The 25,841-nt window shown below is 43.3% G+C and overlaps 2 protein-coding genes across 6 annotated transcripts in view; one reads left to right on the top strand and one right to left on the bottom strand.

Moving 5' to 3' along the window:
* The window catches only part of GluRIB (Glutamate receptor IB), a 208,567-nt gene that overhangs the window by 48,281 nt on the left and 134,445 nt on the right, over positions 1–25,841 (top strand). The window lies entirely within an intron of this gene.
* The window catches only part of LOC105423659 (adenosine receptor A3), a 409,096-nt gene continuing 397,191 nt past the window's right edge, over positions 13,937–25,841 (bottom strand). Inside the window, exon 5 of the mRNA XM_089077435.1 lies at positions 13,937–19,094. Coding sequence (XP_088933561.1) covers positions 18,749–19,094 — 346 coding nt within the window. The 3' untranslated portion in view covers positions 13,937–18,748. The remainder of the gene's footprint in view (positions 19,095–25,841) is intronic.

Raw genomic sequence — 25,841 nt, 5'->3', positions numbered from 1 at the left:
ACTTTATTATATTAAAAGATTACGATTCTGATTCAAATATAAAAAGGTGAGTACATAAGGTGAGTACAACAATAAAAAATTGATGGATTAAATAACATATTTTACTTATTAAACTAAGATTTTTCCTTAAAAAATATTTTCAAATTTTAATTAAAATTTAATTTTGGACTACTCTTATAACTCTTTACATAAAAATTTATAATAATTAAACAATTAATCCATTATGTATTTTAATCGATTATTTTTGTCGTTCTCTTATTTTTTATTTCGAGAAAGAAAGGAACGCACATCCCGTAGCGATTTTAGCTTAGATATTTCTGCTGTCACATGGCAATTCGAAAAAAGGAACGTAGGTACGTGCGAATTCATGGAGAATTTTCGCAACAGTATCTTTCCTTCTTCTCCTTCTCCTTCATCTTCTGCCTTCTTTTTTTATTTGTCTTTTCTCATAGGTTTTCCTGGTTTTCCATGCAATGTATCGTCCTCCGTAAACGCGACGAGAATTTCTTTTCGATGTATGACTAACGTTGGAACGAAATCAACCGCGTTACGAGCTGTTCGTTTACCTATCCTCACTTCTTCCTCGTAACCATATGCTTTTGAAAATTCCAGTTTATGTAACCCACATATCACAATTGAAAGAGAGATTTCAGAAAAATTCCGCGAGCAACAATTTTATTTTCAGATGTAATATTCCCGTAATCAAGGAAAATAACTGTTTAATTAAGAACATTTTAGCACGAGTTCTCGCTTCTATTATTGCAGAAAAAGATTTTTTAATTATCGTTACCTTTATATGCTACGATAATTGTCCCTCTGGAATTTTTGCACCGTGTAGATGTCACATCTAAAGTTCGGAATTTGCTATTTTCCCGGAATCTTCCAATCATTATAACCGCGTGATTTGGATTGGAAACGTGGGAATGTCCAGGAGCTCGGCCGCGTACTTTTACACGCCATATCCATGATTGTGAAAACCTCATTTGCATTTTGATTCACGGAGACGTTGGCCGACATTTGACGATAAACGGCGTGCTCGTCAAGACCCGATTATTGGCCCCAAAGCGTCCATGGTAACCGGCAATCTCAGGTCGACGTAGACTGTAGATATAAAGCTCGCGCGACGATAACATTGTATCTAATATTAAGGCAATAAACTCGTCCGTTGCACCGCCTATCTCGTAAAACAGGCGTATATCTGTATTGCCAATAACCCGTCGCGGTAGGAAGGCAGGCGTCTCGTCTATCAGAGCGTCGTCTGTATTGGAATTTGCGCTGGAGTGCCTTTCGAGCGCCGATGATTTTTCTAAACGTCGATAACAAACGCGCCCTCTCATTGGCGTGTAATTTATTGACGCCGCATCGCGGCCGAGAGTACGCAGGAGCGTACGCAACTTATTAGTGCGAGCGGACGCATACATCAACACCGTGATATCCGTGCACGATAACACCACCGATGGCATCATTGTCCAGGAAATTTTTGTTTTATCGAGTGCCTTTGTCAGATTATTCTCGCGCCTACTATGTAACTGCCTTTAATACAATAGATATCGCGTAATGTGCGGAGCAATCGATACGGATGGGAAATTCACGCCAACTGGGATGTCGGGCGGCGAGACGGACTGAAACACCCCGATATGTGCCAAAGAAAACGTCAGTTTTTCGCGAGTTTTTATAAAAATATCGAGTGATCTCGTCTTATGGCGCGTTAGGGGCGCGCGAGTCCACGTGAGTCGTGGCGCGAGAAACGTGGGACGGGATCGTTCCGGCCGGTGTATTGTGCATCGAGAGGAAATTACGTTTCCTCGCGGGGATGCACAACCGCGGCGGAAACGGGAAGTTGAGAAAATGCATGTGGCGCGTGTAATAACGGTGTAGGCGTACGCGTGTACACGCCGTTCGCAATCGATCCCCGGTCGTCGACGCTGTCGAGCCGCCCGCCGCCACCACCGCCGCCGCCGCGGCCGTGGGTGGGCTGGCACGATTTTCTGAATTTCCACGGGCATTTTCTCGCATTTCCTTGAATCAGCCAGCGAAGCTTTTCCTGCGCCAGCAAGTTTTCAGCCCGCGGCGCGAGCTCGCATGCAAGGATTCAGGTCAGCCACAGCTCGCGCAGCACACCCTGGATGCTATATCTTTCTCGGATTTTGTATCTCCTCCCCCTTCTCTCTCCCGTCTGTCTTTCTCACTTTGTTTCCCTCCCTTTTGCCATCTGACTTCGGGCGTTCCTTTCTCTCTTCTCTTGTACCGCCGCTAATATTTGAACGCAATTAATCCGGGCTTATGGCCGCCGCTCTATTCCCGCTCGACCGATTCCAGTATCGAAGATACGACGCGCCGCAACGAAAATCCTTTTCGCGCAACCTAAATTTTACATCCGATGCTTGTTTGAATAGTCAAACACATCGAAGCTGCGGAGGAATACGATTCCTAGGCAAAACTACCATTTACGTCCGTTCGCGTTATTCCGATCGGAAAATAGGATTATCGTTACGACGTGGTTCCGCATGTAACGGTCGTGTAACGTTAAAAATTCATTGAATCCGCAGGATTATGACGGTCTGTAAGTAGCAGCTATTAATTATCATATCTGTCGATACATGTGGTATTGTTTGATAGAGTAAAATCAATATTATTAACAGTCAATGAATTAATTTGCCCAATAGCATAGCAGTACGCTAATAATGAGGTTTATCAGCCGATTACTTCCGAAAGCTGTGTGCACGTGAACATGTTTGGAAGCTCTGAATAATTGAATAACTCCGAAAATCAATTAATTAATGTCACTAGTAACCATCGCGCATTTCCATTTATTGCAACAGCAAATATTTTTATCGGGAAAGCAAGATGTTTTTTACGGTGCGATGAAACGCCGCTGCAAAATGTATACGCGATCTCATGCTATTATTGAATTTTCGTGGCTGCTTGTTTAATCTACGTGCTAAATTGTATTTTTTCCACGATGTTATAATATAATAGCTCGTGTGTGGGCGAACAAGGCACCTGATAATCCAAATAAAATCGACGAAATATAAATGTGTGAATGTGAGCGCGGCGAGCGCGCGTTCCGAAAATATGATTCAGAAATTATTTCAACAATGCCAGGATTATCACTGCGACTATTTCACCCGTTGTAAATGTTAAGTGAATAATTCAACAAATGAGTTAATTAAAGCTGCTAATTATTGTATTTTCTATTTAATGCGCGTGGTAAATGGCAGCGGAATCCTAGGGATCTTTTCATCGCTCGTCACGAGTTTAGGAGAATCTCTAATAAAGGAAAATGTTCAAGTCCGAATTTTCGCGAATAGTTACTTTCGGTCTCTATGTAATCAGCCGTTTTTAATAAGTTGTAACACAGCTGCGCCTTATTGTGTACATACGTACATACTCGACGGTATGGTCGACAACGTGCCACGCGACGAAATGAAATCGACGAAAATATTTGAATGTGAATAGAGAGAGAGAGAGAGAGAAAGAGCGCGAGCGCGAGCGCGCACGCGGTTCCGAAAATATAATCCAACTATTTCAACAACGCGAAGGCTACCAACGCGCAACCACAGTCGCGTTTTGTCCGTTATGTAAATCGATGCAAAATAATGCCGCCGTATTGCCGGCGCAGTCCGACGCGGATGTAGCGTGTACGCGTACGCGTATGGGCAGGCACGAACGACGTCGACCAGGTGGTCAAGTTAAGATACATTTATCACTCCGCGACCAACATCCGACGGTTATTTCGCGTCCGTTGCAACATGGGAGGGAAAAAAAAGGCCGATCTCGTCGGGCATCAACGTCGTTTGCACGACGTTAAACATTTTCGGGGTACGGTCGGTACAAACCGGTCGGATGAAACTTACGTGAAACGCGAACGCGAAGGCAAAACGTCGATTTCGCAAATGCGTTATTCGCCCGCATTTTGTTAACGCAGTTAAGTTTTAATAGCAGCTGCGACCGGAAATCGCGCGGTTTTCCCCTGCGCGTTCCGCATAAAGGCGAAATTAATGATCGAACGCGCGGAACACATCCCCTTGCAACGCGAATTGTTTTTGTATTTAATCTCGCCCGTCGCTGCGTCCGAAAATCCCGCTTAAAAGGGGGATTTTCGGACGAGCTGAATAACACGTGCGACAAATTGTTGCGCGCGATAATTGTTGCAGTACATAATCAGATGCGTGATGAACTCAATATTTCTCAACGGTAACGCGCTAAATGCGCGAAGAGTTTATATAATTTCGTATAGATTGGGCTCAGCGCTTATAAAATTTCCATGCAAATATAACAAACTTAAAATGCCTCTGCAATTTTTATAAAACATTTTCATAAAATATACGCGCTGCGGTGAATTTTTTTTTTATTCGCAGATCCGCTTAGGTATTCTTCATGAATATATAAGGTTGCTCTTTGATTCCTTATAAATTTATATGAATCCTTTTGCCGCGCCGACCATCGTAGCGTTTATAATTAGTGAATCACGGGGAACTCGACATCATCCATTCAACCTTCGTTGAGTATTAAAGAGGAATGACATTATGCGCTCGGAAGTATCATGTTCGTCGAGACCTTCCTCCCGATCCCTTTTGTTCCTACGGGTCGAAAGTTTCGTCGACTCGCAAAGGGAAGGAACGGGCCGGGAATACAAAAGTTTTCGCGTGTTCCACATACAAATTAAATGTTAATAGCGGAGATCGGCGCTTCAACGGCGGGATGTCTAGTTCTAATTTCTTTTTTTTCCCGTTTGACTTCAAAAAAGATCCACGTTTTTCTCTTCTTCTTGTTTCTGCTACTGGGGAGGCAAGGAAGCGTGTCGAACGAGAGAGAAGCCCGCGGGCTGCGGCAATCAGAAGGGTTTTTCCACAGTCTCGGTGATTCTCCCGTTTACCACCAAGACCCTCCTTTTACCCCCGTTGGGCATTATCCGCCTCCGCGCGTTCGTTCTTACCGCGAGTCCGCACAGCAACGGAAATCGTAGATGCCTGGCAGGGCACACCTCCTTGTCCCGTCGCGCTATCTGATGGTCCGTGTTAAATCGCCCATTACCCAATTGCCTCGGCGCGTATACGCGTGCACGAATACACGGGACGCGGCGCGCGTGTATTGCGCGAGCATAAAGGTGCCTGACCTGACGGCGCTAGATCCCGCACGTCTGTGTACGTGCACGTGTGCATGAATGCGAATACGCGGATCTGCCTGCGTGTGTATGTATATGTACGTGTGTACGTACGTGTGTACGAGACTCGATCGAGTCCCCGCTTTTGCCGCTTACTGCCGCTAATACCGCCCAGCCGAACGACCCACCCTCACGTCTCTCACGTCCCGAACGTGCCTCCTGTTAAGCTGCGATCCACGTGTACGTGTATATACGCCGGCTTGACTACTGTCTTGCCTCGCTCTCCCATCTCGCTCTCTTTCTCTTGGATCGCTTTTTATCCGACCGTCTTGCCTATGTTCGTACGTTACAGCCCAACGGATTCTACCGATTCGTCCATATCGTCCTACCCTGCGCGCCACTTTGACGTCGTAAATTGAACTCTTTTTTGCCACTCACTCTCGCCCCATGTACCATCTCTCACCCCTCCCCCTCCCCCGCCCCTTCAGCGCAGGAACGAACGCGCCGGTTGGCGATTCTTCTCGATGCAGAGCACTCTGGATTGCATGCGCAAAATATCTCGCGGCTTCGAATACATTTCTCTCTCTGGCGAACAGTGGAAGGCATGCACGCGCGACATAACACACGTAATTAATCCTTAAATGGAGAAACGAGATACATTTCCGGTATAAAACAGATGAAACAACAGATATCCTGCGGAAGCATTATCATTCGTTTCTTTTGTTTTCCAACAATGCATTTACTGACAGATGTAATTATAACGAACGATTCTTATTTCTCCCCCTTATTAAAAGGGGGATCGCATTTCACATGGCGATAATATTGATCATTGTTATATTTATGCAGAAAATATCACTAAAATAAATTATGAATAGATATAAAATTGCCAGAGTAATTTGCACAAGGGTATAATTAGTGCGCATCAAATTAATTAAAATTAAAAGGAATTTTTAAAGAACGTATCTTCAAAAGATATTACATTATGCATTACCTGATAAAATTTACGAATACATGGTACATAATTTAGGAATATAGTTTTTGCATGTCATGTTTTATATATATATATATTTTTATATATACTTCTTTACAAAGTTATATAGCCGCAATACTCTTTCTCTATCTCTTTTTTCTCTTCTTCTCTCTCTTCTTTGTATCGCATTTGTCTACAATGAAATTACGACACGGACCCATGATTATGGAAATTTCACAGAGCTGCTATATTAAGCTTACGCATCGCTCCATGATGTCATTGTTCGATACGCACACCGAGGAATATAAAAAGACCTGAATCGATGTTCACGCGCGCTCTTCGATGTATATATTGAAAGCGCAAAGCCGGATTCTCTCTCTCTCTCTCTCTCTCTCTCTCTCTTTCGATTCAAAGTTGTAATATGAAACATTTTTCGGATATTGGACGGCTAGATTGGGACTGAAATGTCGGCCAGTTGGATCGAATGAAACGATTTCAGAAGTTCAAAACGCTTGACATATTGTGTGTACGCTTGACAAACAACGCGAGGACGTGCAATGCGGTAAAACAAACGGGCGATTTAATGTCTCGACAGTGATGCGATGTTCACCGTATTTCCGCAAATAGGATAAATGCATCGCGACATTGTCGTTAATAAAGCATGACCGAAAGCTCTATACGTTCCTCGCCATTTATTTTTCGGCATACCGCGCGTACGGAATTTTTAATAGCCGGATATCAATCCGGGCATGGCTCGTTTTGTCCCAGCGGCTCATATTGCCTCGTGCGGAAATTTCCGCCGGTCGATGTACCGAGGAATCGAGACAAATAAAGCGGTAACGGAAGTAGGTGCAGTGTATGATATTGCTCCGAGCAGAACGCCGTTATTAGTCTCGATGACAAATCGTTGTTTACTGGTTGGCTCAGCCCGAAGGAGGCACTCAACTCTCCGTCTCTTTCACGAAAAGCCAGGGCGTCACTTATCATTTTCAAGAGTTTGCGCTCCGTCGAATCGCTCCGATAATGTTTTCACCAAAAAAGTATGTAGACTTCCCGGGGAAAATATTTTGGCAAGATTTGTCTGCGTCATTTGATACAAATACTGTAAAAGCAATAATGTTATACATACATTTTAATAATATCTTTACATTTGAATCATTTTTAAAATAAATATTTCAATCATCAGCGTGTGATTTTATCGCTGATGATAAAACTTTAAAAATATTTAAATATTCTTTCCTTAATACTAATTTCTGCTTATAATTTCATCAATTAACAATTAAAGATATGTTAATTATTGCAGCATCATAGTTAATCATCATGCGCGGCGTAATAGTTGTTCTTATTCTAGCCGGTCGAAAGTGTTGGAAGATGTGAAACGCAATGTTCAGCATTCCAAGAAGTTTTCACTTGATTAAAGCCAGTTAAGGATCCGTCCCAGCGCAAAGCCCGTTCTAAAGGTTGTAACAGCTCGAGTATATCTCGGTAAAGAGAAGCTGGCAACTCGTCACAAACACCACCTTGCGCTGCCGGTGTGTTATTCAGGTCGAATTTAATATACGCTCATTATTCAAAATTAGCTCGACTTTCGTCGAATCCCGCTACCTCAAGCAGCCTCCGTAGGATAGTGCATAGTCCGTTGTTCGAAACGAAACGCATCATTAAGATGAAAAAGCTTATGGCGGGAGATTACTTGAGCGGGAACTTGGACAGGAGAATTAAATGAAGGATAAGTCGCTCATAGCGTTCATAAGTCGCTATAGCGTTCGTCATTAATATCTAAAGAGTGTCACCTGGAATAAATTAGTTAACGAAATCGTTCATATTCTCGGTGGGCTTCAATTATCTCGTCGAAAATGCTTATTTAATGACGCATTTTCAGTAATATTTCGCCTCTATATATATGTATATATCATTGCAGTTGTGATGTAAAAATAATGAGATCGATATTATCGTCACAGCATTGTAATTATAATCAAAGTTGGTTCGCTCATCGATCACCGATTCCGAGTCATTAATACAGAATTTGAATTTCTCTCACGGTCAACTACTATTTTCCTCTCGTTTTCCGGCGATAGTAATTTGTGTGTCGCGGCACGTAGAGACCTTTTTCTTACCTCGCCGTCGCGTCGAGGTATGCGGAAACGAAAAAAAATTGAATTTAACGAAAATCGGTGCAAAATAGCCGAACGACAGAATACCCACTTCTCGATGTAACGCATTAGCATGCGCAGTGGGCATTTTAACTGGTGGTGCGAGAACGTACTCGGCGTATTCTCCGATTATTTGCCAGGGGCTGTGTACCCCCGCACGTACCGTGGCTGCTTGATATTGGCAATGCGGAAAACGTGCCTCCGAGGCAGGGCCACGCCGGAGTTAATGCGATCAGCACGCGAAGTAGCATCCTCGAGGACGAACCTACCGATCGTCGTTGGTCACGCTTCGACGCACATTACGTTAAATAGGACGATACTCCTTCTGACTTAGGATCCAATTAAAGATCTATTTCGTGGAGGGAATTCTAGTGTTTCCGTAAAACGTTTTCCAGGGCAACTGTAGTTTACGTGCGATACTGGCAACTCGATGCACTCGCCGCCTAATTCGCATACCATTTAAATTTAAATGTGTGAGATGAGAAAATTCGATTTTGCATGGGAACCTTCGTGGAATATGAATAGCGGCAATTTTTGAAAGGAATATCCTACTGATATCTGTAAATTTCAGATAAAATACAATTTTCATTATACCGCGTTTATCATTCAGTAGCATTTAAAACATATCATGTTATGTCCGTTATCGTGTATGGCTGTATCAATCATATCGCGATTACCGGGCCGCTTTTGGGTGAAATTAAACGCTTGAATTTTCATTTCGCGAGATACGTGTTACGCCACATTTTATTTACCGTGTTTGCAGAGCGACAAAATTATCCGCGAGGTATCGTGTCGAAATTACTTCATGCTTCGCGGTCACGAAACAAGATTAACAAGAGCCTCGTCAGTCTCGCCGTATATAACACTAAGACTAAGACTTCTTGGCACACCACGTCGCATCCACTGAGAGATTAATCTGGTATCGTCAGTACATCTCACGCGCGTGTGGGATGAAGGAGAAAGAAGTCGCAAAGAGAAATTACTGGTAGCTCCAGAAACCTGAGGGGTTTTGACATCGACCGATGGAAAGACGGCGAGGAGGAGGGCGGAAGGGGGAAATTTTATTGGCGATCAATCGACTATATAGGATCATCCCTTGCGTGCAGCTTGGTGTACACGCGTGCGTGTGTGCACACGCGCATTTATATGTGAATGTGTGTGTGTGTGTGTGTGTGTGCACACGTCCGAGCCTAATCCAGTTGGGGTCAGGCGGGATAGTTTGCTCGTGTACACAGACGTGTATATATGTCCGCCCTGACTGTGCGTAGGTAGGTGTGTGCAGTTGACAGGGCCAACAATGCGGAGCGGACTCCTGGCCGCAGCGTATATCGCATAAAATGTTTTCGAGCTCTACCTCGTCATAGCAGTCTGACACGGGGGCTTTCCATTGATACGCCCGTCCTCTGTCATCATCGGTTTTCCACGATCATTAATTCGGACGGATGTTAACGCCGTTCGTTTTGTAATTTGAAGCTTTTGTAACGAAATGAAATGCATGCAGACAGTACGAAATTCGCGCCGACGCAAGCGCTGCGAGCCGCGTGTACGATTGAAAATGTGCGGTTGGGACGCGAAAATTACCGCTGCCTGTCGTCGCAACAAATAGTGATCAAAAGTCAGAGGCGGCGATTGTTGCTCGTGAATTTTCCGGATCTCATTGGCGTAAAGCGCGATTAATTAAATTAATGTAAAAAAACGCGGGGATGTACAGGTACGCGCGTTTACGCTTGATTTGTGAGAACACGGAGAGAGAGAGTTGCCGGAAAACGAAGCTGTAGGAAGGAATTGGGTTATATACTCCCGACGAAAGAAGATCGTGCTCGGACACCGAGGCCAGGTTGAGTGGCTGCGAAATTTGATCCGCTTCTTCTCTACGCCCTAAAAACATAATCAAACTTCATAGGTAAGGGATGCCGGGAGCAAGATACCTCCTCTATTTCTGTCTTGGAGCACTCTCTTTCTCTCCTCTCTACACGAGCCTCTTTCATCTTATATCTAAGCAGCTTCCATCCCCTTCGAAACACGACGAGAAAGTACACCCCCTCTTCTTCTCCCTGAGGCGTAAATTGGGACATAAAAGATGACGCCGAAGCTCGACAACGTTATCTTGTGATAGAGAAACTTTTTATCTTCCTGCCTGTTTTCTTCATCCCCTTCTCCTCTCGTTCGCTTCTCCTCATCAAACGTAGTTTCGTAACATTCGTTTCAACAAAGAAAATTGTTTCTCACCAGTTGACGTCGCAGCAGCGTTCCGCCAGGTAATGAGGATATCTGCATTTATTAAGATTGGCATCATTTTACCTATTTTGCTGTTAATCACTCGGACTTATCTATGAATCCGTGAATCAAGTTTGATATTTCGAGTTTTTTGCTTCGCTAACCCACTGACGAATTCTGTTCGCAAGCGTTTTGTAAACAACGTTTGATTTTCGCATCTATATACTAAAAAAAAAAAAAAAAGAAAAAAAAACAAAACATTGGTCTCTCGCAAAATTGATAGCGCCAAAGTGACTGCTTACTCGTCGCAATCAAACAAAAGTGCTGAGTTCATTTGCCCCTTCTGCAGGCTGTAAATTGGCTCGTAAAAGAACGGAGTTAGAACGCGACAATATTACCCAACAACGGCAAATCTTCTTCTTGGTTCACCTTACCTCGCTGTATTATCACCCGTGACTGTACTCTCCCGGCTATGACAAAGGAGCTATTCTTTTCATTCGGCACCTTTTCACGCGTTCGAACGCGACCTATATTCGCGAGAAGCTCCGAATAGGTCTAGCCGAGTGCTTTCAGTCGCTGTTAGCGTGAACCAGGTGTATCGGCCGCGTCTTCCCGGTACAAATGGATGTAAATTGCGAGAATGAAAAGGCGTTCCTACGTGAAAGCACTACCGCATCGAAGGATCTTTTCCTCTTGGCCGAGCGGGAATTCCATCCGGTCTCCCTACGCTCCCTTACGCGCGCGCGCACCTATGTAATTCACATAGGATACAAAACGCGCATCATCGCGTGGGAGATCGACGGATGACGCAGAGAGATTTTATAACAAACAATTTTGTGCACGAACTGCGAAACTTCCCGATACTTTCCATCCAGTGGCGAATACATCTAACCGCATCAATCGTTGTTAATCAAGTGAGCTACATTGTACCTATCTGGTAAATTACATTTTATATTTTCATACTGATACGAAGGGAGGGAGGGAGGGGGGAAGGGAGATGAAAAGTTTTTATATTTATTGAATCACTGACTTTTATCGCGCCGCCGTGAAAAAGATCGACATTTATTCGTCGAAATTCGCGTGCATTATTCGAATCTACGTTTCGAAAGCCAGGCACATAGCTCAAATGTTAGAATCTTGCCGATTCTCCTTTCTATGATAATCTGCCGTTTCCTATAGAAAGAGAAGACTTTCGATGAGTCAACGAGAACGATCTAGACATCGATGACCGGGAAAGGATCGGAGTTTATTGCTGCTGAAATCCGCGATTTATTCAGGTTACCCGGGATACGTTCGGTCGCTCAAAGAACGGGGATCTTCCGTACACAAAAGAATCGCCTCCTTATTTCGTTGAGCATTGCGTTCTGCGCTTACTCGACCGCGAGGTATTGTTCGATCTCTTTGGAAGGGTTTCCTCTTGCGAGATATCGCGGATTTACTTAGATCGTAACTCCTGTACGTGTGCACACGCGCATCTACATACGCAGGCAGGATTAAATCCCAAAGCACGACACGCGATATCGTGACAAACGCACAGTTACTCGATACGTACAGGAAATCCACCCTTCCTTAACCCTTAAGCCAAGCAGGGCTAAATTACCGTTCTGAAATTGTCAGTAAACCGAGACACAATTTAATTAGAACAGATGTAGATTCATTACTTCCGTAGAGCGATCAGGCTGTAAATCAACTTATCACGGCAAATTTTTCAATCCATGCTAAACGTATACACGTGTTTGTATAGATAAAAGATTAAAAATTCCTTGCGATATTTTAATTCCTCGTCTCGAGCCGCAAACGTTTGCGTAAGGTCGGGGGCTGTCGACAGTTATGAATATACGGCCGGCGCGCCGGTGTTATTTTATTTCCACGGGAATATCTCGGCCGGAAATCCCATCGTGACGTGCCACGCTGCGCTAGGTCGAATCAGCGTGTCGGGAGCCAGACCGACCGAAGTAACACGGCGTTCTTTTGCCTTCCTTCTTCTCCCCGGCGGTTTTCTTGGTAAGTTCTGACACGAGCATCGGACGCAGGAGCCGTGGATATTTCGCGCGTTGAAACCAAAAAAGAATATCAGTTTGCTAAATTTCAGAGAGAATGATTCTTGTATCACTCGCGACGTGAAACCAAAAAGAACTCGCTACATTTCAGAGAATATTATTCTCACAGCGTATATAATCATCGCAAGAAATTTAAACTCTTTATAAATACAGTCCGAATTCCTGTCGTATACGAGTTGTAGTTGCTATTTAAATATTTCATAATTTTCACAAAAATTTAGGAAAGATTTCAAAAATTCATATATAGAATATATCTTTTAAAATTATTCCGTGTTATTTATAATTTAAACATAATTAAAAGTTTGAAAATAAAATATTAATAATTAATACAATTAATACAAAATTGGAGCAATTAAATTAATACGATACTATATAATATATTCAAAGATTATTTTATATATACGATATATCATATATGCTATATCATATAACGATATAAAGTTAATATTATATCATATACATCATATCATATACCACATAATTTTTTAAATACATTATCCCGTATCATTGAAATGAAATAAAATAACTTTTACACGATGTATAATATCTAATAAGGGTTTAATTCTCCTATCTTAGTGCGCTTTTACCAAAATAAAAAAAAAAAGATTGTATTTTGTTGTGTACTTTCAGCTGTCAGTGAAATACATGTCGCGAACAATTTTGATGTCTTTTGTGCATGCACACTCGATACGTTTCTTTGGTGATGTATTATTTTCGCGGGGATATCTCAACTGGAAACCCCATCGTGACGTAACTGGACGGGAGCGGACCGGGAGCGAGGCCAAGCGAAATAAGATGACGCTTCTTGCTTTTCTCTTCTCTTCTCTTCTCTCCTCTCTTGGTGGCTTTACGATGACTTTCTGACGCGAAGTGCTGGCATGGCGTAACAATACGCTCGTACGGCTCATACGGTTTCAAGTTCGCAATATACTCGGGATATACCGCGACTAGGAAGGTAAACGCGGATCGTCGATTTTCATAAGGGCCAACGCCATTGTTAGTCCCACGCTCTCGCCGGTTTTTCTATATTACATTATCGCAATATCCAGCTTACCATTGGAACTATTTTTATTTCACTCGCTTAGGAAATATCCATGGAGAAAAGGGTCGATTACTTCGTATATGTATAATCGTGCGACTTTCAATTTATCGTCACTGCTTAGATTTACATAGAAAAAAATCGGTGACGGAATACGTTATGTTGATTATTTTTATTTATAAAGCGATAATAATGTTTATTATCTACGTATTTATAAGATGTCATTTGCAAATTTATATCTTAGATCAATTATTTAAATTATTTTGCAAACATATAATGGAAATATATAAATTTCCGAAGGAGCCTTTCAAAACGTAGCGCGGAATAGAATTTCCAACTCCAATTTGCAACTACGTGAAATTGAAGTTTGATTCGTAATTAAGGACTCTATTTTTGGTAGGTGTTGATCTTGAGCGCGCTAACTTACACCACCGCCATGGAGACGTAGGTACGTAGCTGCGTATTCGACGACGGCAACACGCCAACTCCTTAAACAAACATAAGCTTTAAAGCGTAAGCTCGCTTAAACTTGGCGGGATGGAGTTTTGGCCCAGTTAGAACCGCGTCCGGACTTGCAAATTACGACTCCGAGACGCAATGTACGTTCGAAATGGACCAACGGTTCTCTCACTTCGTGGTCGGTGCCTCGTCAGATTACGGGACCAGCAGGTACGTTGGGCACTCAGGCAGAGGGACTTCTACTGTTCATGCCGTACGAATACAGCACTGTACACTTGTAATCTCGGTAGTGCAGTCGACCACTTGATAGTCCCTATATAGACGTTGTTAAACGTCTTCCTCGTCAAACTTGAATGGAACATTATGATTACACTCAGCAGAAACAATATGTGTTAATTTAGAGAGAAAAGTGGGGAATAAATGTATTAGAGCATTTTAAGATACGGTACATCTTATTTATATAGCCGATGTGAATATATTTTTATACATGTGTGATGAATGGCGTCATATTTGCCAAGTCCTTTATCATTATTTTCATAACATTTTATAACATGTAGATAAGATATAAGAAAATATGGTTACGATTATTATATTACTATAATGTTAGATTGCTATTGTCGGCGTGATGATATAACGAGCATCGTAAAATATTACCAAACGAGAATTTAGTTTTCTTCCATCCGTAACTTGGACGCGGATTATATTTTTAAAGGCACGTTATGGCCGTTCCTGGGGTAAAGTTGACCCGGTGAATTGTAATGTCTCCGTAGTAGCGTCGTAATAATGACTTTTTTATAGGAAGTGCGTCGTTTTGTCGAATAAGATTCGCGCCGATGTACTTACAATTTTCCAAGTCACTTTGTGCGAGCTATGAAACGATACAAGAACGATTACCGAGTGCACGGCACATGTGCCGGGATAATTTTCGATAATGATAAGGTAGATCGAAAAAAAGACGAAATCGCAAAAAAGGAGAGAATAGTCGATATAGAATTCGCTGATCCCTTTGCACACAGAATGCGCAATAAGATGGCTTAAGGTGCTTTGATTTATGAGCATTTAATGGTAGCGTCTGCATGCGGGAAAGTGACGATACGCGCGGGACTGCAAAACAGCAATTCTCCCCCGTGGCGGATGTTAATGGCAGTTTTTGTCGCAAGCCTCGAATTGCTTTCCCCTCTGATATATTTCGCCTGCGCGACATTATCTGTATTTCTATTGAATTGTCTGAAATCGTTTCGCCTCCTCCTTTAATCTCATATCGTCGATTAATTTTCTTCCGCTCCCTTGAGAAACGCGCGACGATTAATCGAAGTTAAAACAATTGCGAAAATTATCGCGCAGTTGCCGACGGGAAATAATGAATTAAGAATTTTCACCGAACGAGTAATTCTTCCGAGCTGAGAGTCCGTTGATAGCGAAGACAGATTTATTCTCGCGTTAGCTTGAACCCTCGCACGGTGGATCGCGCGATGATTTAGGAGCACACTGAAGGAAGAATCGACGATATTAGGTTCCTCTCGCGCGAAACGCGTATGAGGGGATAAGCTGCTTGATATACGAGCCTTTAATGGTAGTGATTGTAAAGCAGGGAGCAGCAGATACGGCGGAGCGCGATGGTGTAAACGGCGAAATTTCAAACGGCGTTCCGTTCTTGGATAGTCGTCGATGGCAGCTTTATGGCGGATCAGATAAAAGTCGCGACCCTTCGTCGTTCGTGAGGAAAGGGAGGGGGGTCGTCCCCACGACGCTGAATACATTTGACGACCTGCCTGTGTGATGATCGTTTTTACCTTTTCTTCAACGACCGATTCCGCTGAATCGCTCCTCACAATGTCGTTGAAAAGTACCTATTACCCTAAGCCGATTTCCGGTAGCCGATTATTCGATGCTCGTTACACGTACTATCGATCCTTCCGGCGCGGCTTCTTTCTTTTCTTGAAACGTCATACAAAGATCCACGACGCTATTAAAAGACATCCCGGCAATTTTTACAAGACGACATTTTATAAAGACAATAGAGATGACAATCGCATTAACTGGACGGATGTTACGATCGGAAGGTTGGCAGACATTGCGGTTCGGCGATACAAACAATGGTACATTAAAGGAAGATGTAAGTACGAAGTATACTTTTATTTTACCGGCGCAATGTGTCAAATGTCAGACTTCTTACTTCTCGTGGGAAGCCCGAGCGCAACCCGTGCGAAAACCAGGTCGCCGGCCAATTTCTTTTCTATTTGTTATCGGCGTTACAATGTACCAATTTCTCCCGGATCGACGTGGTCGGTGCTACTTACAATTAGTTGTTCGCTTCGTTCAATAAAAATCAGGTCAGCACGACGAACCGTTCCAACGAGCTGTAAACCTTCGAATTACAGCTATAACCGGCACCACGCCGCACACTCGGCCACTCGCGTTGCCGCCATCGATCTGATCGAAAACCTCCAACGAGAGTTTCCTCTCTCCCGCGGAACTTTAACGGAGTTTGCCCACCAAGAAAATACTCTTCTTCGGCTGACATGATTTCGTCAAAGGTGTTCCGGTTTCCTCTTCTTTGTATCGACGCCGTAACACCGATTTTCTCTTCCGCGACTCCCATTCCGCATTTCGTTCGGCGAAAATCAGATCGTAGCAACGAGTCAATCCGCCCATGTTCCAAACGTACACATTCAGGTTCATGATCGATCTCGTTCACGGGGTAGAATCGACTTCGCTCGCAGCCGAAGAGCGTCGAAGTACGTTACGAGGGGGTCTTTAGCAGCAAGATCGCCGCCTGGAGGCACATGTGAGAGACTGAAAACTCTCCGGAGAGCCATTAGGTACCCACGTAACTATGTATATCCATCACCTTTGGTGCGAAACGACAGCCACGACGACGGTACATCAGACGTTCCCTGCAAGGCTGCTCCTTACTCGATGAAATCATCGACTTCCACACGTATGAGAGAATATATAAAAAGGAGAAAGTAAAATTTGAAAACTAAAAGGGAAGTTATAAGAGATTAGATATCATCAGGAAGCTTTCTTATCTCTAGATTTTGATATATATTTTTATTGGCCTCAGCAGTGGAATAAAAAAATATTCAATTTTTGTTTTGTTTTTTATATAAACCCAGTGAAACCTCTGAAATTTTTTGTTAAATAATTTATTCTATTCTTCTAATGTGTATTTTTTTATCTTTTTGTATCTTCTTTTATTATCGCGTAAGTTTCAGAAAGTTTTTTGCGAAAGGTGCTTAGGTATCTCTGTACGCGTGCTGGACCTTCTCACGTTACGATTCCGTCGCACATAAATCCTCGTCATCCTCGGGACTGCGCGACGCGAAAAAAGAGGGATATGCAGGAAGGATGCGACACGTCGTCTTGACATGGTGTACAACGGCCCAAAGGATCTCGGCGGCGTTACGATCATAAAATCGAATCGTAAAATTCTGAGTAAAAGAAAGACGTGGCTGCGCATGGAAGGGCGAGCGTAGGGGTAGTAGGCGGGCAATAAAACATTGTCCCGACCTACCGCGCCCTGGCGTCCGGGATGTATAACGCGATAAAACGGCTCGGCTTTCTTAACGGGCCGCGACGCGCAAGAAAAATCTGGAATTCCTGACGGGGGTTGGTGGCAGGAAGGTAGGGTGGCGAACGCGCTTATATCCATCGTTGACACTGGATGCGGTTGATCGTCCTTAAAGGAGGGGCTTAAAGTTCGGCCATAAATTTCCACCGAGGAAGACTCGAGTGTTCCGTGTGAGTCGGTAATAGAGGAGTGATGTCGGTGACAATAACGGCTTTTATCGAACAAACTGTCGTGATCGAAACTCGCCGACTATCGGGCGCATATCTATATCTATATTTATATAACACAGCATTTTGTGTGTGTGTGTGTGTGTGTGTGTGTGTGGGCGCGCGCGCGCGCAGTATGTGTGTATGTGTATGTGTCTCTACGTAATTTCTCTCGATATATAACGGTACATTTATTTCGGACTTTAAGAATCACGTTTATTACTTGTACTACTAGTCACTAGTATAGATCGGGTCCGTCAAGCAAATAAAGTAAATAAAAGAACGCCCCGGGTAGTTTTCCACTTTAACGATACGAGTCACCGCTGCAATTGAATTTTTAAAATATCTGCAGTTTACGGCGCCACGAAATTGCGATTGCGGTGTGGTTCGCGGTTCATTACAACACCCCGACGACCATTTGTTAATATTTTAATTAATTACAAAGTGCGCGGCATTCACGAGAATTGATATGTTATAATGTAATTAAATATTAACGGACGCGTACGTAAAATGACGCGTAAAATCGCTCACCTTCCGCAACAGTAATAATGATAATTGAATAACAATATAATGCGAGTGCGAATATCGAATGTTTATTCTTTCAAAGACAGTTCGACAATTGACGCGAAATTGCGCGCGGGGACGGCCCAGCGCGAAAAGGAAATAACGGTTTTACTTAATGCTCCTCGTGCGGACCGTGTGAAAAATATTACGTACGTGAAATATGAAGTGTGTCAGCTCGTAGAATCCGCGAGCTCGCTCTTGGCACTCGATATTGCCCGGGAGTCGAAGGTATCCGCTCCAGGTTTGAAGTTTCTCGGACCAACGCAACGATTTACGAGGTCCCGCGGGTACCGACTATCTTCCCAGGAAGTAATGCCTTCTTCTCGCCGCGAATACCAGATCCTCTCCGCCGGTGTGCACCTCTTTCCACGCTCCCGTCCGCGTATCTCCCACCCGTATTCAAGCCCCGTGTGTCCCGGGTCGTACCGCAGGTACGCATACGAACCAATCTTTCGGCACTGAAAAATCCTCATAAATTTTCTCGCGCGCGGATTTCAGTCGAGGATGCGCCGCACGAAAATCGCGGATTATCACACCGCTCGTGTGACCATGCTCGGGGAAAATATTGATTTCCATTTCCACTTGGCACCATTTAATACGGACGAACAAAGGCCGTCGACGGCGTCCGGCATTCGCCATTACCTCGCACGACTGATTTAATTTAATTAACTGCCCTCGCGCACACGCCCTGAAGGGTCCACAATCTCTCGCTGACGTGTAGGATATGTTTTTCGATTCGACGAATCTGGAAACAGCGCAAATATTCTATGATTACATTCGGTGCTATTTGTAATTGTTCAATGAGATACTACACACAAACGATGCGATAAATGATTCTTATTTATTGAACAATTTATTGAACAACAGATAGCAATTTTCCATTAAGCTTTGATATCATAAAGTAATAACCGATTTTAATGAAACTATAGAAAAATTGCTTTTTAATATTGTTTTGATTCGCCACAGATATTAAATTTCAAACAAAATATGTTACTTCAATTTTTTATATTGCTATAAAAATTTTTATTGAGTACAAATGATATAGATAGTTAATTGCTAATTTGTCTAAGTTAAAAATTTTGTATTAAAGAAAAAAATCTATTTTATTTCAAAATTGTTAAATTTATTTTAAAATAATATTATTTAATTTAAAAATTGTGTATGGAAAATGTGCGTTACGCAAAATTTAAAATTTGTAAAATTAATTGACATCCGACAAGTTACAAGAGTTTATTAACCGATCGAATATTACGTCCTATTTTTAATAAATTGGAATTGCAATCGTGACATTTGCGCTTTGATTACAATCGCAAAGGTTTCGTTTAAAACTCCTCTCGAAAGCCTTGATATAAGATTTTCTAGAGATACTTTGGTATCCTTGCCTGCTGTACATACAAATAGTCAACGTATCATATTACGCCTCTGCGACATGCATCTCGGGAGAACTCTCGCGCTGACTTGTGTTCTCTCAGCGCCATCGTATTTTCGCTAACAGTTTTCGCTTCGACGATATTACCTGCGAGCTCTCTGAGCGTCGAGGTAAAAACTCAGAAGGTGCTCTCGATGGACGGTGAGTGGGCGGAAGGTAGACGAACGGATGGCATCGCAGTGATGGAGGTTCCGGTGTACGATCCGTCAGATAGAAAGAGGAAAAGTCACGAGAGGCAGTGCGATGAGCGAGCGAAAAAGATCGGACGAACGCGAGCGAGAAAAGAGCAAAGAGAGGGGAGAGGAGGGGGGGAGGGAGAGAAATGAAGGAGAAAGCATAGAGAAGGCAGGATGACTAAACTCAATTACAAAAGTTACGAGCTCGCAGCTCTCCGGCCTTCTCCTTCGAGCGTTCTACCCCCTTCCGCTACCCTATTTCGACTCACCCTACTGCCATACTTGGTTTCTCTCCCTTTTTCGCTTCACTTTTATTACGATGAGCCCTCTAGTCCTCTTTTCCGCGCGTCCTCTCTACCGTCTCTTCTCGTCACGCGGCCGGCCCGGTTCGCGCTCCCGTTCCTTCCCCAGACTTTCTCGTTTCGCCGGCGTGACACCGCTTTAATATGCAAGGAGCGAACAGTAGACAATATAAAAGAGAAATGGCGAGCTTCGAGGTGGGGGTCAGAGAACGCGAAGACGATGGCCGGATCGGTCTTGAGGGACGAGCGCGCGCGGAGTGAAGGTGACAGGGATGAGGGGGATAGACATCGGGCGACACGGAGAGAGAAGGCAAGGGATAGCTGGCGCGGTTCAGGAAGGCGGAAAAGAAGGCAAAGCCTGTCACGTACGAAATGGAGATGACAGTTTCGTGTGTCGCGCAATTTCTTTTATTTCTGACGAATCTAATTCTATCGCGCGAGCATCAGGTGATCGAGGCTCTGCATCCTCGCTGCGGCAGAACGTGATCGGTTACGCAATAAATTATTAAACGCGCGCGCGCGCGAGAGAGAGAGAGAGAGAGAGAGAGAGAGAGAGAGAGAGAGAGAGAGAGAGAGAGAGAGAGGGGTACATTAAACTTGTGAAATCGTGCGAAACGCCGGGCGTCATACTCGAATAATATCGTTGCGCCAACAACGTTGTACGATACTTTATCTTTTATCGACCTAAATTGCATTTTAAATATTCATGCATAGTTTATGGATAATTTATGATTTTATCAGGATCATATAATTTTTGTAATTGTGAAAAAGAAATTGAATATCTCTTGGATATTAAAATGTATTTCATCGATGTATATATCGAAAAGATTAAAATAATAGAATTTATGCAGGCACTTGCAGTGTAATTGCAGGATGTGGGAATGAAATGAGGGAAAGCCTCGTTCGCAACGTCCCTTTCTTTATCATGACGTGTAAAGGGAAGTCGCGGTGATGACGAGGGGATGCCGGAGCGGGACTGCGAAGCGATGCGACAATACAAAGGAGCGGGAGGATACAAGACAGGAACGGTCGGGAGTTTGTCATGTCCGGTGTGGAGATGACAGTTCCGTTCGTCTTAAAGTTTGTTGGCTTTTCAAGGCGGGGAATCGTTACGTGATGAAACTGCGTTATTCGTTCGCGCCAGGACCCCCCCTAGGTACGTTGAGGAAATGAGTTTTCTGCAGGGGGGAGGGTGGACAGGAAGAAATGGGGCGTTAAAGAAGATTCGCAAAATCGGAAGAGAGGCCTGCGTGTGCCTGTAACATCATTATCATGAGGGACAATAACGGAAGATTACCGTCCCTTAGAAGCATTTATCGTCGCCTCCCTTCCGTCATTCAAATTTCATACAACAATCCTGACGTCGATGAACGATTGTTGCTCTGTCTCGTATTATTTTAGGAAAAATCTAATTGAAGTAATTTAAAAATTATTTTTATCCTATTATTTTAGCGTTATTATTTAAAAAAAAAATGAAAAAAACAGGAGCGTCAAATAATAAAGAACCTATAATACAAAGATTTAATTACTAGTTAAAATGTTTCCGTCACGAAATATATAACTTCAGTCATATATTTAAAAGGTTTTTCTACATAACATAAAATATGTATTAAAAATTATTACAAGTCACGTTAAATCGCAAAAACATATAAAAGCAGAATTTACGTAACATAATTGTTATTATCGCAAAAGTTTTTATGTACAGCCAAAGAGTATTACAAAATATAAAGTATGTACAGCCAAAGAGTATTACAAAATTACGACTTACATAATATTTCTCGCATTTCCATAAAGAATTGTTATGAGGAATTATCAACAATATTATGAGGTAAGTCGTATTATCTCGAGATAGCATCGGTTCTCATCATACAATCTATGTTGAGTGTTATCTTCCATGAGAATATAAAGATAATAACTTAGTAGAGTGGAGTGGAATAAGGACGCGGGAACACGAGACGCCTATAATCTGCTCGATATCCCCCGCGACGCATCGTCATCCGCTATAAATATTATCATCCTCGATGTATATCGCAGAGTGTCGATTACGTTAGCTACTTACTCTTCCTCGGGGACGATCAGGAGGCGACACGCTCTGTTCCGGTTTTACGTTTAATCTCCATCGCCACCTCCCCGACGAATTATATAGAATCTGACGGGTTTTTTGCGCGACCACGGCGCAACACAGAGCGGCGCAATTAGCTTCGCAAATTCGCGAGTATCATCGAACACCACCGCCAACGTAATTATTACGTTACGGACATTAATTGATCGCCGACGTATAACCGGCGTGACTTGCACTCTCGTATCTTCTGGAGCTACGATGAATCACGAGTCTTGTCTTCAAGTTGTTACCAAAACAGACGAGGGTAATACATAATTCGAGCCCTTTGAGATTATCCGCGACCGCTTTAGAAGCGGACCTGTGTACCCTGCGTGAAATAATGTTAGGTTTAGGCACAATGTGTCGTATACGCACGCTGATTAGCTTCAGCTGAGGTAGTCTAAAGCAACGCGGTGGCGCAATTGCGCTGTGGTTAATGGCTACATGGGGTAAAGGAGAGCATCGGATAGCCCTGTAGTTTCACGAGGTTAATCACTGCAGTCTTATATCTACACACTGAACACAAGGTATAATGTATGATTGCAAACGGCGATGGTAGCCGTAATCATCATCGCATATGGAATGTAACTTCTTCCCTGGTAGAGAGATATCGGAGTTCCCTAGTTAATTATCGGGGCGTGGTAATTAATTACGTTCATAATTGAACTAAATGCCTGCGAATGAAATAATAATGCGAGCGTTAGCAACAAATACCGTAACGAGCAACGTTACGTACTACTTCTTTATTAATTATTAGTTCATTTTACGTTTTATTTATGATCAATTTTAATAATATAATTTTAATAATATAATACCATTAATTATGTTTAACACTGTTTAACAGCGATGTTTGTTATATTGTAATATATTTAACGAAAAGTGAGCCAAACTTCGAGGTGTACTGTAAACATACGAATAAATGAAGTTATCGTACGCAACTGCATTTCGCCTTCGGGATACAGAGTAACGGTTAATTCGATCTCCTTGAAATTCTCCACTGTAGTCCCGGTTCACGTGTGCTCTACTCGAGGCCATGTTGGACAGCGTACGAAGTACTGGACACGCACATTGCTTGGGTGCTCCGTCGGTTACGCTGCTCTGCGGTGCGGAGGCGGGGTCAATTGCGACGCGCTTAATTGCTATGTGGAGGAGAGGAAACGACGTTGCAGCCTCAGAAAGCAAGCCGGCACACTTGGGAATACGAAACGGGACAAAGTTGAAAGCAGGCGTATTATATTGTATCGTTGGACAGTAAACTTCGCGAAGCGTAATTATCACTTATTGATTGTGTTTTAACGTCAAGGGAATTTAGAGAATTTATCTATCATTGGAATTATGGCAGAGCGATAATTCTATAACGTTTTTTTTTTATCAGTCAAGATTTTTTTTCCGCTTAATTTATCTTTTACCTTTCCTATTTCTTCATTCTTGACGTCTGTGTATTTGTAAAGCATATATGTGTAGGTTTGATAGAATTTTTTTCAATTTGATAATTAAGATTATAATTTCGATTTGGTAATTTGGTAAACGTTGCCTTTTCAATGGTCTATTGAATGTTTGATGAAACAATGCTTAATGAGAAATGTCTAAGCGACAGTTTCGCTTACATTGAACGCGCGCGACGATACTTTCGCCGCTTATGTCACGCGGGACAACTTTAATCATGCGTGTTAGCACGCGTGTGTCGACCCGACGTCAACCCCAACACTCTGAAATCTGGTCAAAGTGAATTTGCATTAATAGCTCGCACCGTCCATTAGCTCGCTAAATGGATTTTTGTTTTATTTCCGTTGCCACGCGCGCGAACGCGTGCGCGCTTCGGACGGTCGCTTAACAAAATCATAAAGCGAACGGCGCTAGTGTATCGTGCCCGTGAAATAATTGATCGAGCGTAGACTTCGCGATTACATCGACTAATTGCCGAAACTAACACGTATCTGCGGTCGTATTGCGACGAGCGGACGAGTAATGCGCTTTAATCCGTCGAAAAGCCTGATTCCCCCAGATTCCCCACACCCGCTTATTTTATTATTATTATATTTTCCGTTATTACTTCGCATTATTTTGACATTGAATTCACGTTTGCGTTCGAACACGAAGCAATTTGGATGTGATATATGAAGACAAATAACGGGCCGTAATGCCGTAAATTAAATCGCGATATGCGAGGTGTCGAACAATCCCGGATGTCATAACGCCAGATAATGTTCGGTCAATTCAATCGTTAATTAGTAATTCAATCGATAATGTGGCTCTCCCCCCTTTTTTTCTCCCGGGCATATAGACATCGCGTCGCCATATTACGTGCGGCGGTGAGAAAGAACCTGTGAAAAGTCCGTGACAACCGAGTCCAGAACTTTGTTCAATGCTGTGGCCTTCATCTAGACCGCTGAATAGCATCGGCGTTCTCACACCTCTTTGCGGTATTCGCCTCACCTTTTCAGGGTTCGTTCCGCGCGTCGGGTGTCTTCATCGGAACCCATTGTCGCGAAACCACAAAGTAACGATCCGGAAGCGCCGTTAAATAATCTCGCGGGAATCGGTTTTCGGACCTGCAATTCTGTAAAAGCACTTTCGCGCTGATATCATATTCCCTATCTGAAACGTAATGCTAACACCACGTGATAATTTGAAAGCGCAGCGAGTAGATGGGGGCGGGGGGGGGGAGGAGGGAGGTCGGATAGTTTTGTAATTCCGCTGTGCGTTATATGTTTCTGACACGCATTTTACCGACGTCGTCGGAAATTTATTTTTGAAAAATATGTCAAGCGTCACGCTGAGTGACAGCGAACGAGCGACTCCCCGCGGACCGATCGGGGAGAAGAATCTAATTTATCCGATCGAATTATCGCCAGCGCCAGTTTCGCGCGTCGTGCGTCGCATTTAAGATTCGCCGCTTTATCTAAGAGCGAATGCTCGAGAGTCGAACATACCTACTACTCAAAGGGTCGGGCTTCGATCGCGAACATCCCGGCGTTTTGCTTCGCCCTGCAGACCATGGATCCAATGTGCACTCAAGTCGAACAGCTAATTCCGAACGTGCGACGACTCGGAATGCGACGACGATGGCGATTCTTCACCGGCGAAGCGAAAGCGGAGCTTCGGAGGCGGTAAAGAAATAAAGAAACAGCAGCGAACATACGGAGACAAGAGCGGGCGCGGGCGCGTGCGTGGGGTGAAAAGTGAGGAGTAAAAATGTTACCGGGCCTACCGAACGAGACCCAGAGTGAGCGCGAACCCATTAGTCAATGTTGATATATCTGCGATTTATCGATAGGTATTTTCACCCATTCATCTGGTTACTATTCAATCCTTGCTATCGCTATAAAGATCCGGCTGTGCCTCGCGAAATCATTAAAGATGTTTGCTCTCTCTCTCTCTCTCTCTCTCTCTCTCTCTCTCTCTCTCTCTCTCTCTCTCTCTCTCTCTCTCTCTCTCTCTCTCTCTCTTTTTCTGTTTCCCGTCGATCCGCGACGGATAATAA

The sequence above is a fragment of the Pogonomyrmex barbatus genome, unplaced genomic scaffold, assembly GCF_055798465.1.
Source record: "Pogonomyrmex barbatus isolate J1 unplaced genomic scaffold, ASM5579846v1 scaffold2, whole genome shotgun sequence".
Lineage (NCBI taxonomy): Eukaryota > Metazoa > Arthropoda > Insecta > Hymenoptera > Formicidae > Pogonomyrmex > Pogonomyrmex barbatus.
Note: the sequence above shows the minus strand (reverse complement) of the source record. Positions and strands in the feature narration are given on the sequence as shown.